Raw genomic sequence first — 16,568 nt, forward strand, 5'->3', positions numbered from 1 at the left:
GGCGGACGGCATCGCGGGGCCCGTCACGGGGGGGGCCATCGCCGCGAGCGCCGCCGCGCGTTCGCCAAAGGTGATGTGACGCACGGAACGAGCGCGACGTTCGCGTCGGTCGTGTGCGACGTCGGCGTCGATGTCGTGCACCGCGCGCCGTACGATGGCGCGCGCGCGCGGCGTCGCGGACCGTTTATCAGTGGTACCCCTCTCGCGCGGCTGTCGTTTTCGAGATTTCGATAAAAGCAGGTTATGGGCCGACGGCGAAAACGCGCGCCGACCTCGGCGGTCGCGGGCAGACGCGCGCGCGCGCGACGCCGCCGCGATGACGCGAGCGCGTCGAGGACTCCTCGTCCTCGTCGCCGTCGCGCTGCTCGCGTCCGCGACGGCGCGCGCGGACGCGCTCGAGACCGTCGACGTCGCGAGACCGTCCGACGGAGGCGTCGTCGGATCCGACGCCGTCCCGCGGACGAAACAGACGATCGCCGCGGACGCGGACGCGGACCCGACGCGGGAGGAGTGGAGGTACCGCACGAACGAAGAGCTCGCGGCGGCGCTGAGGGCGCTTCACGAGGGCGCGTGCGCGGGGATCAGCGCGCTGTCGTCCACGGGACGCAGCGTCCGCGGGGTCGACCTGCCCGTGCTCGAGATCGCAGTCCCGGAGGAGAAGGCGAACTCGAAGACCGGCGCGGGCGGCGATAACGGCGGCGCGAAGCCGTCGTTCGGGTTCATCGCGAACATGCACGGCGACGAGCCCGTCGGGAGGGAGCTCGCGCTGAGACTCGCGCGGCTGCTCTGCGACGCGCACCGCGGCGTCGGCGGCGGCGGCGGCGACGGCGACGACGCGGCGACGTTAACGGCGGCGGCGGCGCTCGTCGCGTCCGCGCGTCTCTTCTTCGTGCCGACGATGAACCCGGACGGGTTCGCGACGCGATCGCGGAACAACGCGAACGGCGTGGACTTAAACCGCGACTTCCCGGATCAGTTCCGCGGCGGGTTAAAGCTCGAGCGCGGCGATTTCGGCGGCGGCGGCGACGACGACGACGCCGCCGGCCGGCAGCCGGAGACGGCGGCGATGATGCGTTGGTCGAGGCGCGTTCTATCTCACACTGGTTCCCATACGACCGCGTCGGCGTGGTGAACGCCGATCCTTAAGGACTTTTGCTATCGTCTCTCTCCGCCCACACCTCGCTTTCAATCCCCGCCCTCGGCGCCTTTCAACTTCAACTGACGCCTTTCAACCCCACCCCGACGTCGCTTCGTACGGACCCTCGACCCTCAGGGCGACGAATCTCACCGCCGCGCTCAACTTCCACGAGGGCGCGCTCGTGGCCAACTACCCGTGGGACGGCACCGACGACGGGAAGACGCGGTACTCGCGCGCGCCTGACGACCCCGCGTTTCGAAGGATGGCGAGCGCGTACGCCTCCGCGCATCGAGGGCGAATGATCCCCGCGACCGCGGAACTGAGCATCGCGCGAAAGTCGCGGCGTCCGAACGAGGAGCGCTTCAAAGGCGGGATCACGAACGGCGCCGCGTGGTACCCGCTGTGGGGCGGGATGCAGGACTGGCACTACATCGTCACCGGCACGATGGCGCTCACGATCGAAGTCAACGAGGTGAAGTGGCCCGAGGTGAGAGAGTTGGAGCGGCTGTGGCGCGAGCACGCGCCCGCGATGCTCGCGACGGCGCTCGTCGCGTGCGCGAAATCCGTGAGCGGCGTCGTCGTCGACGCCGTCACGCGCGCGCCAATCTCCGGGCCCGGCGTCGTCCTGACGATCGAGCCTCGAGGCGAGGGAGGTGCGGAGGGCGCCGCGATGCCGTTCTCCACGCTGAACGGCACGGGGCAGTACGCGCGGCCGTGCGCGGCGGGGAAGGTGCGCGTGCGCGCGTCCGCGCCGGGGTACGAGCCCGCCGTCGGAGAGGGCGAGGCGTCGGACGAGAAGGGCGCGGTGGTGTCGTTGGCGCTCATGCCTCGCGCGCGCGGGGAGGCGGCGGCGGCGGTGGCGGCGGCGGCGGCGCGCGGCGATAGGATAGGGACGGATCCGATCTCCGCGGCGGTGGGCGTCGCGAGGGACGACGTGGAGGAGGAACTCGGACTCGGCGGCGGCGGCGGCGGCGGCGCGCGGCGGAGCGCGTTCGCGTCGGCGCGCGGCGCGGTGGTCTTTTTCCTCTCGCACGCGACGGCGGCGATGTGCGTGATGTGTCTCGGGTGCGCGGGGTTGGCGCTGCGGCGGCGGCGGGCGCGGCTGGCGCAGCGGCGTGCGCGGATCGTCGGGGAGTTCGCGGCGGACTCGAGGGTGTGACGCGGCGCGGGCAATTTTTTAGTGTAGTCGGTGTTTTCGTATGAAACGTAGTCAGTTGAAAGGAGGCGCGATCAAATCTTGAAACCGGGGGTGGGTGAAAAGCGATTGTTTTCACCGGCCGCGGAAATCGACGTCGCGCTCGCTCTAACGCGCGTCGATAGTAACACCTTCATTCCCTCGATCGCGTCGAGCGGGCTGACACAACGCGCCCACGCGGCGCAGGCTCGGCACGAGCGCGACGCACGCGGGGTGTTGACGACCGCGCGAGCACGTGCACAGCGCGCGCGCGCGTCGGCGTTGGACCGCCCGCGCGTCCGCGGAGAGCGCGTCGGGGCGTCGCGAGGGAAGCGGCGAGGCGAGAAAGGAAGGGGCGCAGCTGCGAGCGCGAGCGGGCGCTGGATTCGCGCGCGGGAACATGGTGTCCGGCGTGATGCGCTCGCTGAAGGGATGGAAAGCGGACAAGTATCAGGTGCGATCGCGCGCCCTTCGCGCCGCCGACGTCGCGACCGCTCGCGTCGCGCCGCGCGCCTCGGCGATACCCCCCTCCGCGCGCGATGCATCCTCCTCCTCCTCCTCCTCCTCCTCCTCCTCCTCTTCCTGACCGACGCCCCGCCCTCCGATTCCGATTTCGCGCTCGCTCTTTCCCGCAGTTCGACGTCCGCGTCCATCACCTGTTCAACGTCTTGCCGAACACGAAGTCCCTGTGCGTGACGTGGAAGCGCGGGAAGAAGTCGAGCTCGAGCAAGGTGCGTCTCGCCCCCGCGTCCGCGCGCGACGCCGCGCCGATCTTCGTTCGAAAATGCGGAAAAGCACGGCCGAACCGTCGGGGCGAGCGAACGCGTCGTCGCGCCCCCTCGCCCCGCGTTTCCTCCGCGACGTCCGCGCGATCGACGCGCCCTCGGCCGCCGCCGCCGCCGCCGCCGCCGTCCCCTCGACCCCCTCTGACGTGCCCCCTGCCCCCGCGCGTCGTTTCGTATCCACGCAGAGCGTCGCCGTCGCGCGCGGAGAGGCCGCGATCGACGACAACCTCCAGCTTCTCTGCACGCTCTTCGTGAACCCGAAGACGGACGCGTACGCCCCTAAGGTGTCCTCGTTCGTCGTCAAAGAAGGAGATAAAACGTACGGCGAAGCGGCGTTAGACCTCCTCGACTTCGCGATCACCCCCGGACGGAGCGTGAAGAGGGTGTTACCTCTGAAGCTCGGGAAGAAGACGCTCGCGACGCGACTCGTCGTCTCCGTCACGGCGACGCCGCTGGCGGAGGGCGTCGCGCCGAGCGAGGCGAGCAGCGTCGCGTCCGCGCTGGACATCCTCGAGCGCGGAGATATCTCAGAGAAAGAGAAGAATCAGAAAGAGAACGCCGGCGGCGGAGAGCTGACGCAGGTCGTGGAGGTGGAGACGGAGTGGCGCGGAGAGAGGGGGGATCGCGATTCCGAATCCCGCGAATCCGCGTCCGCGTCCGGGTCGGGGACGCCGCCGCGCGCGCGCCGCCCTCCGCGCAGCCTCGGCGGCGCGCTCGACGACCTCGCGCTCGCGACGCGACCGGACCAGAGCGTCGCGTTCGGATCGGATAAAATCACCGGGGACGCGTTGCTCGACCTGAGCGCGCAGCCCGCGAGCGGTCCATTCGCGGGGCACCTCTCGCACGTGAGAGACGCGACCCAACGCATGCGCTTGCTCGTCGGCCGCGCGTGCAAGATCAACGTCAGCGCCGCGGATTACTACGGCAACCCGCGAAGCAGCGGCGGGGACGACGTTCGCGGCGTGCTGCGCGCGCCGGACGGCGAGATCGGCGGGAACGTCCGCGTCAGCGACCACGGCGACGGGACGTACGGGTTGGAGTTTACGTGTACGTCGCAGGGCGCGTGGACGCTCCGCGTGATGTTCAACGGGCGGCTCGCGAACGACTCGTACGAGCTCATCGTGTCGTACGGCCCTCTGACGTCGCGTGACTTGCGAGCGTCGATGACGAAGAAGAAAGGAGGAAGGCAACAGAGCGTCTGCGGCGGCGACGACGAGCTCGTCGTCGAGGTGATCGAGAAGCGCACTGGCCGCGTGCTCACCGGCGGCGAGGCGTTCGCCGTCAGAGTCGTCTCCCCGTCCGCGATGTCGATGTCCGTCCCGCTGCGCATCAAACCCGGGACGCAGTCCGCGAGCGCGCGCATCACCTGGCCGGAGGTTGGCGCGCACGCGGTGACGGTCGCCCTGGACGGCGTCCCGATCGACGGGTGCCCGATCATGGTCGCGGTGCACCCGGAGAAGATGCGGCTCGGCGCGTGTCAAATCACCGGCGCGGGGACGCACCGCTGCGTCTCGGGGGAGAGGATATCGTTCGTGATCGACGCGCACGACTCGCGGGGTAACAGGCTCGTGTCCGGCGGCGCGGACGTGCAGATGCGGACGAGAGTCATCGGCGGCGCGGACGACGGCGTCGTGAAGGAGGGCTCCGTGTTGGACTACGGGAACGGCGCGTACGAGTGTTCGTACGCGATTCGTCAAGCCGGGCCGTATGAAGTCACGATAACGCTCGACGACGAGACGTTAACGCTTCAAGGCATCTGCGTCCCCGGAAGAGCCGTCGCGTCGCAGTGCGTTCTCCTCGGCGACGCCGTCCTCGAGGTCGAGGTTGGCGAGAGAGGGACGTTTCAGATTGAACGACGCGACGCGCACGGCAACCAGACGCCGAGCCGGCAATCGCAGCTCGCGATTCGATGCGCCGCGGAGGGCCCGGGGCACATCGACGCGCACGTCGTCGACGGCGCGGAAGGCCACGCGTCTATCGTCGCGTCCGCGACGACGAGCGGGCGGTATTTCCTCCACGTCACCGCGGGAGAACAGCAGACGCCGATCGTCGGGTCGCCGTTCGAACTCGTCGCGTACCCGTCGAGCGCCGCCGCGAATTCGTGCGTGACGACGGTGTACGGCGCGTCGCTCGCCTCCGCGGACAGCGACGTCCTCACCGCGACCGCGGGGGACGTCGTCAAGCTCGTCGTCTCGCCGCGCGATAGGGACGGGAACCCGACGGTGTTCTCGCCCGAGGCGGAGGCGTCCGCGAGCGCGCGCGGCGGGGACAAGGGGTGGACGAAGTCCGACGCCGACGACGTGATTTTCGAAAACGACGCCAAATCGGCGCTCTCCCCGGCGACGCTTCAGGCGACGTTCTCGCGCGCGGGGTCGTACCTCCTCGACGCGAGGATCGGCAAAGATCACCTCGCGGGGTACCCCCGGATGCTGCAGATCACCCCCGGCCCCGCGCACCCGCTGCGGTGCGTCCTCTTCGGCGACGCGCTCGACGGCGTCGACGCCAACGCGACGTCGACGCTCACCATTCACGCCGCCGACCGCCACGGCAACCTCCTCGCCAGAGGCGGCGACCTCGTCGACATGTCGCTCCTGTCCCCCGACGGCGTCGGCACCGTCTCCGCGGTCGTCGTCGACCACGGCGACGGCACATACGGTGCGTCGTTCGCGCTCGACAAAGCCGGCGTGTGGGGGCTCTCCGTCTCCGTCAACGGCGTCAAGGGCGCCGGGGACGTCGCGGAGGTGGTTGCGTCGTTCGGTCCGTGTTTCGCGCACGACGTCGTCTTCCGCGGGTTCGGCGTGGACCCTGGTGCGCCCGGGACCGGCGGATCCGGCGGATCTTCCTCCTCCTCCTCCTTCGACGCGACGAGCGTGATGACGTCCAGCGACGTCGTCGTCCAAGCGAGCGCGTACGAGAGCTTGAATCGGTGGATGACCGGGTCCGAGGCGGTTGGCGTGCGAGTGCTGACGCCATCCGGCGGGATCAGCGCCGTGGACGTGACGTTCAGAGAAGGGCGGTACCACGGGTCGTATCGATGGACGCAGGCTGGTCTGCACACCGTGAGCGTGTCGCTGGACCAGGAGGCGGTCATCGGGAGCCCGTTCACGATCGACATCGTGAACGCGCTCCCGGAGTTGAGGGAGCTGGAGGACATGTCGTCGAGCGAGGTGAGCGCGTTTCTCGTGCGGCTGCAGCCGGAGGCGGCGTCGCAGGCGCTCGCGTCGATGCCGCCGACGCGCGCGGCGGAGTCCTTGGAAGGGTACAGCGCGGAGAGCACGACGAAGATGTTGAACGGGATGTACCCGTCCGCGGTGTCGCAGGTTTTGAACTCGCTGCCGCGGGATCACGCCGCGGCGGCGGTGGAGGGCATGACGGAGGAGCGGACGGAGGCGATTCTCGCGAGCATGGATCCGGCGGACGTGGGCGCGCTCCTGTCCAACATGTCCGGCGACGCGCTGCGCGAGAAGAGCTCCGCGATCGCGCGGTCGATGAACAAGATGAACGACGCCGACCTCGGGACGCTGTTGTCCGCGATGGCGCGCTCGGAGGAGCAGGGCGGCGCGCACGCGGACGCGACGGCGAAGATTCTCGACGGCGTCGCCACCGAGAAGCTCTCTCGAGCCGTCGACGGCATGTCCACGGAAGAGGGCGCGGAGTTGCTGCGACGGATGAACCCGGACAAAGCCGCCGCGGTCATCGCGCAGATGGATCCGATGCTGCAGATCGAGTTCATGAAGACGATGGACGACTACGCCGTCTTCGCGCTCACGAAGGGGTTGTACAAGCAGTACAAAGAGGACAAGCACCTCCCGGCGAAGGAGCGCGACGCGGAGAAAGAGGCTGCGGTGATTCGCGCGCGACGCATCGGCCCCGCGTTGGGGAGGTTGCACCCCGAGAAGCTCGCGACCGCGGTGAGCGCGCACGCCGCCGAAGACCTCGGTGGGACGCTGTACACGCTTCTGTCGGAGCCCGCGGGCGGGCACATCAGGCACGCCGCGGCGGCGGCGGAGGCGGCGGCGGCGGCGGCGCCGGAGCCGGAGCCGGCCAAGGGGAAGAAGGGAAAGAAGAGCAAGAAAAAAGAGAAGGCGACGCCAAAGCCGGGGGCGATTTTAGACGCGCAGAAGCTGGACGAGACGATCGCGGCGATGTCCATGGGCGCGCGCTCCGCGGCCGCGCAGTTGCTGAGGGAACTTCCGATGGAGAAGCAGAAAGAAGTCGCGGCGGAGCTCGTCGACTGTTGCCCGAAGGGCGTCGCCGGAGCGATTTTCGCAGACTTCAGCGGGCACGAGATGATGCGCATGATGATGCACTTCACGCCCGAGCAGCTCGCGCGCGCGCTCGCGGAGCTCGCGCGAGAGTCCATAGAGGTCGTCGCGCTGCTTCAGGAGTCGTACAAGCCGTCCACGCGCGTCGGCGCGGCGCTCTCCGTGATTGTCGCGTCGTTAAACGCGACCGACGGAAAGTTTGAGCTCACGCGACCCGAGAAGTTTGCGATCCTGAAAGGCGCGCCCGGGTACGTGCTGAAGCACGTCAAGCCGCTGCGCGACCTCGGCATCTGCTGCGTGAACCACCTCACGTCCGAGATGACCGCGCTCGTGCTGAGCGACCTGGACGTGCGATCGTGCGCCGCGGCTTTCGAAGGATTAGATCCGGACCAAGTCCGAGCGATCATGGAGGCGGACCGCGCGGAGGGCGAGCTCGGGCAGGGGCACTCGCACCCGAACCTGATCGCCGCGTGCGTGCGATACATGAACAACATGTCCGCGAAGGACGCCGCGGGGATGCTCGAGGCGATGCCCCTGGATTTGGCGACGGAGATTTGCATCAACACCCTGGACAAGCGCGTGGAGGAAATTTTCGGGTTTATCAAAAACTCAAAGTTGCGATCGCGCGTCGCGTCGCGAGCGACGATCAGCCTGATCGCCTCGGAGGTCATGTTCCCCGAGGCGATGCTCGGCAGCGACGTCGCGAGCGAGTCAATCGCGACGGAGAACGTCGACGCCGCCGCGTGCGGGACGGAGTACGCGTTCAAGCTCGTCGCCAGGGAACGAGGCGGCGGCCGCATACGTCACGGCGGCGCCGAGCTCACCGCGTACGTCTCCCCTCCGATCGGGCACCCCAAGGCGGACTTTGGCGAGCCGTGCGTCGTCACGGACAACGGCGACGGGGAGTACGACGTGCGGTTCACGCCCACGGTGTCTGGGACGTGCAGGATAACGCTCGAGGTGCAGTCCGCGGAGCTCGACCGGCCGGAGTCGAGGGAAATTCTGATCGAGATCGAACCCGGAGAGCCCGTGGCGACGATGACGGAGTACGACGCGACCGCGATCGCGAGCGCGTGGAGCGCGGGCGAGCCTGGAGTCTTGGACGTCTTCATGCGAGACGCGTTCGGGAACGTCGTCCACGCGGACAAGGCGCTGTTCGCGTTCGAAGGACGCGCGGAGGGACCGGGCGGCGTCGCGATCGAGCCGACCGTCACCGCCGACGGCGTCTCGCGGTTCGAGTTCACGACGACGATCGCGGGAATTTACTCCGTGTCCGTCGTCTCCCCGGACACCGGCGAGCCGTTGCCCGGGATGCCGCTGGACGTCGTGCTGAGGCCCGGCCCGGTGTCGCACGTGGGGTCGACGGCTTCGCTGGCGACGGAGACGTCCGCCGGAGACGCCGCGGGCGCCCGCGCGGCGACGCACGGCGTCACCGTCGCGATCGCGGGCGAGGAGATCACGTGCCACGTCTCCGCGCGCGACCGCCACGGGAACGCCGCGGCGTGGAACGGCGAAAAGGCGACCGCGGTCGCGCGCGGCAGCGGCGGCAGCGGCGAGTTTACGTTCGACGCGATCGACGTCGGCGGCGGGCGCGCGGAGCTCAGAGGCGTCGTCCCGCGCGCGGGGTCATATCTCGTCGCCGTCGCCGTGGACGACCTCGAGATCGCCTCCTCCCCGATCGCGCTCGTCGTGTACCCCGGGCAGTGCGAGACGTCGCGCGCGTCCATCCGGGGCGACGCGCTCGCGGGGGTGTTTAGAGACGCCCCCGCGCACGTCACGGTGCAGACGGAGGACAAGTTTGGCAACCCCTGTCACGTCGGCGGCGACCAGGTGGACGTGTCGCTCACCGCGCCCTCCGGCGCGCGCCTCGCGACGATCGACGTCGTCGACCACGACGACGGGACGTACGGGTGCACGTTCATCCTGGACGAGGTCGGGCGGTGGATCGCGCAGGCGGTCGTGAACGGTCGCGTCGCGAAGGAGAGCACGTCGGAGATTGTCGCGACGTACGGTCCGCTGCGGCCGCGCGACGTCGCGCTCCGCCCCGGCCCGGGCTTAGCCGCCGCTTTCGGCGGCGGCGGCGGCTCGGACGTAGGCGTCGGATCCGATTGGAACGCGGCGGTCGTCTGCGGCGCCGTCAACGACGTGTACGTGCAATCGCTGGAGTACGAAGTCACCGGCAGGGGGATGCGCGGGCAAGAGGCGATTTCCGTGCACGTCGTCGCGCCGTCGGGGACGTCGCACGCGGTTCCGACGTCGTTCACCGAGAGCGGCGGGCGGTACCGCGCGAGCGTCAGATGGTGGGAGGTGGGCACGCACGAGATCGTCGCGACGATGAACGGCGAGAGCATCGCCGGTTCGCCGCTGTTCGTGGACGTCGAGGCGTTGGACGCGTCGCTTCCGATGAGCCGGCTGTCTGGCGCCGGGTTGGAGACGGCGATCGCGGGCGAGCCGGCGTTGGCGCTCATAGAATCGCGGGACTCGCGCGGGAACCGTCTCTTCGAGGGCGGCGCGAACTTCCAAGTCGCGACGCGCGTCGGCGGCGTCACGACGAAAGGCACGGTCGTCGATAACGGCGACGGGACGTACGAGGCGTCGTACGTCGTCACGAAAGCCGGCCCGTTTGAGGTTTCGTTTTTCCGTGGCACGGAGACGATTACGTTTCGCGCGACGTGCGAAGCCGGCGCGGTGGATTACAACGCGTGCAGGGTCGAGGGCGCGCTCCGAACGCGATGGCAAGCCGGCGGGACCGTCGCGCTGACGGTCGTTCGCGTGGACGCGTACGGTAACCGGGTCCCGCGCAGGGAAGGCCTCGCGCGGCTCGCCGGCGGCGGCCGCGGTCCCGGCGCCGTCGCCGTCGACGTCTCCGAACTCGGGGACGGGACGTGCGAGATTCGATTCTTCGCGACCGTCGCCGGGTCGTACCAAGTCGGCGTCTTCGTCGAGGACGAGGACACTCGCGCGAAGCGAGACTCTGCCGATCAAATCTACGAGACCGAAGCCGAGCTCGAGGAGGCGCTCTTAAACGGCGAGATCGACGCGGAGGGCTTCGACGCGTACGGAGACCGCCGAGACGGCGTCTCCAAGGTTGATGACTCGCTCATCGACCCGGTGCGTCTGAACAGAGACCTCTTCGGCTTCCGCGCGAACACGATGTTCCCGCTTCCGAACGGCATCTTCGAGCTCGAGCTCGGCGCCGCGGACGCGGAGCCGACGAACGTGGACGTGATCGTCGTCGGCGCGACGAGGGCGGGGGAGACGTGGATCGTGCACGCCGGGGATGAAATCTTCGTGCAAATCCAAGCGAGAGATCGATACGGGAACCGCAGCTTCTGGGAAGAGGACAAGCACATCGAAGTCGAGGCCAGGGGCACGGAGTACGTCGCGTTCAACGTCACCGGCGCCACGGGCAACAGGGAGGATTACGTCGCGCGGATGATTCGATCCGGGACGTTCGAGCTCAGGGTGCTCGCGGATTCTCTCGCGGTGTCGTGGCGCGCGTTGCAGGTCATCGCTGGGCCGACGCACACGCCGATGTGCCGCCTGAGCGTTAATCTCCTCGAGACCGTTCGCACGGGCGATAGGGTCGAGCTCGTGCTCAAGACCGCGGACATGTACGGCAACTTGCGTTTGGAGGGCGAGGACGAGGTGTCGATAGAGGTCACCGGTCCGAACGGCGTCAAGGCGCGGGACGCGCGCGTGCTCGACAACGTCGACGGGACGTACGGGTTAGAGTTCGTCGCCCCGACCGCGGGGCGGTGGAACATACTCGTCATGGTGAACGGCGAGCCCACCGTGGACGGCGGCATCCCGTTCACGGTGTTGTTCGGCCGACTCACCGCGGAGGAAGCGAGCGCGCGGCTGATCCCGTCGATCGAGGACGCGGACGGCGTCTACGAGATTGGCTCGACGGCGAAGCTCGTCATCGAGGGCGTCGGGTTCCGCGAGTCCGGTCGTCTCCTCACCGGCGGCGAAGCCGTGACGGTTCGACTTCTCCAACCCTCCGGCGTTCAAGAGGCGATCCCGTGCGCGATGACCAAGGACAAGCAGTCCTACGTCGCGGACGTGCAGTGGTTATACCCGGGGCGGTACGGCGTCTCCGTCATGCTCGACGGCGAGCACGTCCCGGGCACGCCGATGTACGTCACCGCCGAGGGACTCGAAGTGTCCCTCACGTCGTCCACGTTTGGCGGCCGCGGCGCGGAGTTCTGCGTCGCCGGCGAGGAAGCGACGGTGACGTGCGAGGCGAGGGATTACGGCGGGAACCGAATCAACCGCGGCGGCGCGCCGTTGCTCTTGGAAGCGCGGACGCCCGACGGGGAAGTGATCCTCGGAAAAACCGTCGACTACGGCGACGGCACGTACGAGTTCACGTACACGGTCACGAAAGCCGGGCAGATGGAGATCGCGATCATCCTGAACAAGCCGGATCACCCGACGACGCGGACGATCCCCATTCCGTGCCACGCCGGCCCGATGTCCCCGCCGGACTGCGACGTCGACGCCGCGAAGATGATGGCGCGGTGGGTCGCGGGCGCCCCCGGCGCGGTGCGCGTCGCGCGCCGCGATCGGTTCGGAAACCTCACGAAGAACCGCGGCCGTCTGAACCGCCTCGGCGCGGAGGTCGAAGGCCCTGGCCCGTGCGACTGCGAGAACGTCGAGCTCGGGGACGGGTCCTGGGAGGTTCGGCTGCGCGCGGCGACCGCGGGGACGTACGACGTGAGCGTCATCGCGATCAAGTACCCGCCCAACGCGTCCGACGACCCCGACGACCGCGCCGTCGTCGGCTCTTTCCAAGTGACGCTCGAACCCGGGCCGACGTTCCCGAGCGCGTGCGTCGCGCGGATGGCGCTGCTCACCGTGGACGAAGAGACGGGCGAGACGATCGAGGAGCCGATCGGGGGGAAGGAGGAGGACTTGGATACAGCGGACGCGGACGCAGACGACGTCGACGTCGCCGCGCCGGCGACGATCATGGCCGGCGACGTCGTGATCGTTCGCGTCTTACCGCGCGACTCGTTCGGCAACAAGACGTCCTGGACCGGCGGCGAGCGAATCCTCGCCGCCGCGCGCGGCCCCGTCGAGGTGGGGTTTGAACCCATGGAGGACGTCGGGTCGTTCAAGTCCACGCTCACGGCGGCGGGGGCGTACAGCGTCGCGGCGCTTGTCGGCGACTGCTCCTGCGCGGGGTGGCCGCGGCTCGTTCGCGTCGTCGCCGGCGCGCCGGATCCGTGCAAGACGACCATCAGTGGCGACGGGTTAGGGCACTGCACCACGGGCGTGCCCGTCGAGCTGCTCCTTCAGACGCACGACGCGTACGGGAACCCGCGCGCGGTGGGCGGCGACTTGGTCGAGCTCTTCGGCGCGCCCGCGAACGAAGGCGGGCGACGCGAAGCCGCCGTCGACGACGCCGGCGACGGCTCGTACCGCGCGAAGATCATCTTGGAGGAACTCACGCAGTACGACCTCATCGTCGCGATCAACGGCTTGCGATGCAAAGACGAGGCGGCGCTCGCGAGGTACTTTCTGTCTCCTACGCTCGGCCCGCTGCGATCGAGCGAGTGCGCGCTTCGAGGCGCGGAGGACGTCGTTAATCTGGGGGACGCGACGACGTGCGTGATTCAGCCGACGGACGCCATTCGCGTCATGACCGGTCGCGAAGCCGTCGTCGTGAGCGTGAGCACGCCGAGCGGTCTGACGTACAACAACCGCGTGCGGTTCAACGCGGAGACGCGACGGTTCGAATCCCCGGCGTTTTGGGTCGAGCCCGGGCGTCACTTGGTCCGCGCGACGTTGAACGGCGTGCCGCTTCCGGACGTCCCGCGGCTCGTGCGCGTGCGAGACGCCAACGGGTGGCTCGAGGAGGAAGATACGACGGAAATCGTCGAGACCGCGGAGGTGATCGACGACGAAGATTCCGACGGCATCGGCCTCCTCAAGGGCGCCGAGCTCGACGTCGCCCAAATCGCGGAAGTCACATCCGAGGACGCCGAGGAGGACGCCGCGTTTGAATTCGGCGGCGGAGGGCTGCGGCCGTCGCGCGCGGCGGCGCAACGCGCGGCCAAGTCCCTCGAGGGTTTGGACGCGTCGCAAGTCGCGAAGGCGATGGAGGACATGCGCCCTGCCGCGGCGGCGGGCGTCCTCAACGAGATGCCGATGGCCGAGCGCGTCGGCGCGCTGTCCGCGATGGACCCCGCGGCGGCGGCGGCGGCGATGTGTTGTATGACGACGACGGAGGTGACGACGACGTTTCGCGCGATGGACAAAAAGACGCGGCTCGACGTCTTCGCGAACATGCCGGCGAACGCGCGCGGGGCGCTGCTGTCGTCCATGTCCGCGCAAGAGGCGCACGATCTGATCCTGCGCGATCTGTGGAACACCGACCCGGACGCCGCGGTCGAGTCTGTCGCGCACATGGACCCCGACGCCGCCGCGCGCGCGTGCCTGCTGATGCCGCCGGAGTTTTTGGAGCGCGTCCTCGCCGTCGTCGACGCCAAGAAGACGGGCGGGCCGCTCCTGAGGGCGCTCCAGGACCTCACCCCAGAGGGACCGAAGCGCTCGACGCTCGCGCTCGTGACGCTCGCCGAGCGCCCGATGCTCGAGAAGGTGGCGTCGCACCTCGCGGCGATGTCGCAGGCGTCTGTGGACGAGCTCGTGGGCGGGGAGGTTGGCGGCACCGGGCCGCGGCTGGCGAAGCTCGTCGGGTCGTTGTGCGGCGGCGGCGGTTCGATCCCCGCCGCCTCCTCCGGTATCGCCGGCGCGGTCTTGCCGAAGATGTCCGCGAAGCTCGCCGGGCACATCCTGTGCCTCCTCGGCCCCGGCGGAAGCGCGCGCGCGCTCGCGTCCGTGGTGGAGCTCTCCGGGTACAACGGCGCGTTCGGCGCGGCGATGGCGGAGGAACTCGACGAAACCGGGTGGGCGCCGGACGCGCCGGAGACGCGCGCCGACGTCCAGACGGACGCCGTCGTGGACGTATTTCTGTCCATGGCTGTCGTGGACGACAACAGCGACGCGTACCCGGACCAAGCGGTCGTCGTCCTCGCGGCGATGGAGTACTCGCTCACCGCGCGCGTGTTGGGGAATTTGCCGCCGAGCGAGAGCGCGATTTTGGCGTCGAGGATGCCGGACGCCACCGTCGTCGGCGAGATTCTCGCGTCGATGCCGACGAATAAGCGCGCGATGATGATGGTGCGGATGGAGTTCGCCGCCGGGTCCGCCGCGTGCGACGCGATGGAGCCCAAGGACGTCGCCTCCGCGTTCGCGGCCGTCGTGGAGACTGTCCTCGACGAAAAGACGCAGACGCGCGCAAAGACGGAGCTCAAGCTCAGGCTCGTCGCCATCATCTCCGAGATGGACCCGTTCAACGCCGGCGCCGCGATGATGGAGATGGACCCGCTCGAGCTCGCGGCGACGCTCGCAGGGTGGCTCGCCCCCGAGAAGTTCGCGGCGATCATCGCGTCCGGGTCGATGGACATGACGTTCGTCGCGAGCGTGTTGGACGACATGGACGCGGACCGCGCCGACCGCGTCGTCGCCGCGCTGCCCCCCGCGGTGGCGGAGGTGCTCCTCGGGCTGCTCAAAAGCGGCGAGCTCGTCGCGATGGCCAAGGCGCGCGGCGTCGTCAGCTTGCCGTTGTCCACGATCGCGGGGACGAACGCGTCCGAGTGCGTCGCGGGCGCGGAGGCGAAGTTTTCGCTCATCAGCGCCAACCCGGGGGGCGGGCGCATCGAGCGGGGCGGAGCGCGCGTGCGGTTCGCCATCTTCGAGCCGGAACGCGACGACGCGACTCCGACGGCGACGGCGATGGCGATGGCGCCGGCGACGGCGCCCGATGCGTCGCGCGACGCGTCCGACGACGAGGAAGGGTTCCCCGTGCTCGAGGGGCACGTGGCGACGTCGCAGGGTGGAGAGATGGTCGACATCGGGAACGGGACGTACGACGCGACGTACGCGCTCACGCGGGCGGGGACGTACCGAGTCGTGCTGACGACGGCGGGGCAGGAAATTTCGTTTCCGATCGAGTGCGTCCCGACGACGCTGGACCCTCCGTCGTGCGAGATCATCGCCCCGAGCGAGGAGGATCTCGAGAAGTGGACCGCGGGGTCGTGGCTCGAGGTGAGAGTGCGCCGCCGCGACCGGTTCGGGAACGTCACGATGCTCGCTCGCGGCGGCGGCGGCGGCGGCGCGAGCGCCGGGAAGCGATCAAAGAAGCGGCACGGCGGCGGCGGCGGCGGGGGCGGCGGCGGCGACGACGGGCTCGTCGTCTTCGCCGACGGCGTCGGCGCCGGCGACGTCGAAGCGGAAGTCGTCGAGCCCACAGACGCGGAGGTGGAAGAGAACGGCGTCGATTTCGCCGTCGCGCGGTTCCGCGCGACCGTCGCGGGCGAGTACGAGCTCGCGATTTTCGCCGCCGACGCCGCGTCCGACGCGTACGGCTCGCGCGCGCTCGACCTCCTCCCCGGCTCCGCCGCGCTCAAGAGCGTCGCGCTCAAACCCTCGGTCGCGGACGCGGGGAAGTCCACCGTTCGCATCCACGGCCTGCGCGAGAAGCGCGGGCGCGTGGGCGGGAGCACGCTCGTCGGCGACGCCGGGCAAGAGGTCACCATCGCCGTGGAGGCGCGAGACAGGTTCGATAACCTCGCGGCTTTCGCCTCGAGCGAAGGCCAACGCGTGCGCTGCGACGCCGTCGGCCCCGTGGATCTCACCCTGGACGTGACGACGTCCACGAGCAGCGAGCTCGTCTTCAAGGGCACGCTCGCGCGCGCCGGTTCGTATCGCTTCAAGACCACGATCGACGGCCGAAACGTCGCGGGCTGGCCGAAGGCGTTGCAAATCGTCGCCGGCGTCGCCGACGCCGAGCGCTGCGTCGTCCGCGGCGACGCGCTCGCGCACGGCGTGAAAGTCAACGAGCGCTCGAGGGCGTGCTTCGTCGCGCACGACGCGCACGGCAACGCGTGCCTGGAAGGCGGCGACCGCGTCCTCGCGCGTCTGTTCTTTGTCCCTACCGAGGAGGACCCGGACGACGCCGACGACGCGCGGCACGAGCGCCGCGGCGGCGCGCCGCCCCCCGCCGACGCCGACGTTGTCGACCACGGCGACGGGACGTACGGGTTGGAGTTCTCCCTCCCGCGGCCCGGGACTTGGTCGATGTACGTCAACGTCAACGGCGAATCGCGCGACGGCGCGATCGCGACGTTCGCCGCTCG

The 16,568-nt window shown here is 69.5% G+C and overlaps 3 protein-coding genes across 3 annotated transcripts; 2 read left to right on the forward strand and 1 right to left on the reverse strand.

Moving 5' to 3' along the window:
• Window positions 1-316: 316 nt before the first annotated feature.
• On the forward strand, window positions 317-1,640 carry MICPUCDRAFT_12843 (uncharacterized protein; the record flags this gene model as incomplete). The annotated part of the gene is made up of 2 exons (XM_003055059.1): window positions 317-1,077; window positions 1,274-1,640. Coding segments are annotated over 2 exons (1,128 nt in total), but the record flags the coding sequence as incomplete, so codon positions are not given.
• A 9,256-nt stretch (window positions 1,641-10,896) lies between these two features.
• Window positions 10,897-11,154, forward strand: MICPUCDRAFT_12765 (uncharacterized protein; the record flags this gene model as incomplete). The annotated part of the gene is made up of 1 exon (XM_003055060.1): window positions 10,897-11,154. A coding segment is annotated over one exon (258 nt), but the record flags the coding sequence as incomplete, so codon positions are not given.
• Window positions 11,155-13,136: 1,982 nt separating this feature from the next.
• Window positions 13,137-15,425, reverse strand: MICPUCDRAFT_61601 (uncharacterized protein; the record flags this gene model as incomplete). The annotated part of the gene is made up of 1 exon (XM_003055600.1): window positions 13,137-15,425. The coding sequence occupies one exon, from the start codon at window positions 15,423-15,425 to the stop codon at window positions 13,137-13,139; it is 2,289 nt and encodes a 762-aa protein (XP_003055646.1).
• Window positions 15,426-16,568: the final 1,143 nt, after the last annotated feature.

Source organism: Micromonas pusilla, assembly GCF_000151265.4.
Source record: "Micromonas pusilla CCMP1545 genomic scaffold MICPUCscaffold_1, whole genome shotgun sequence".
Taxonomy (NCBI): Eukaryota; Viridiplantae; Chlorophyta; class Mamiellophyceae; order Mamiellales; family Mamiellaceae; genus Micromonas; species Micromonas pusilla.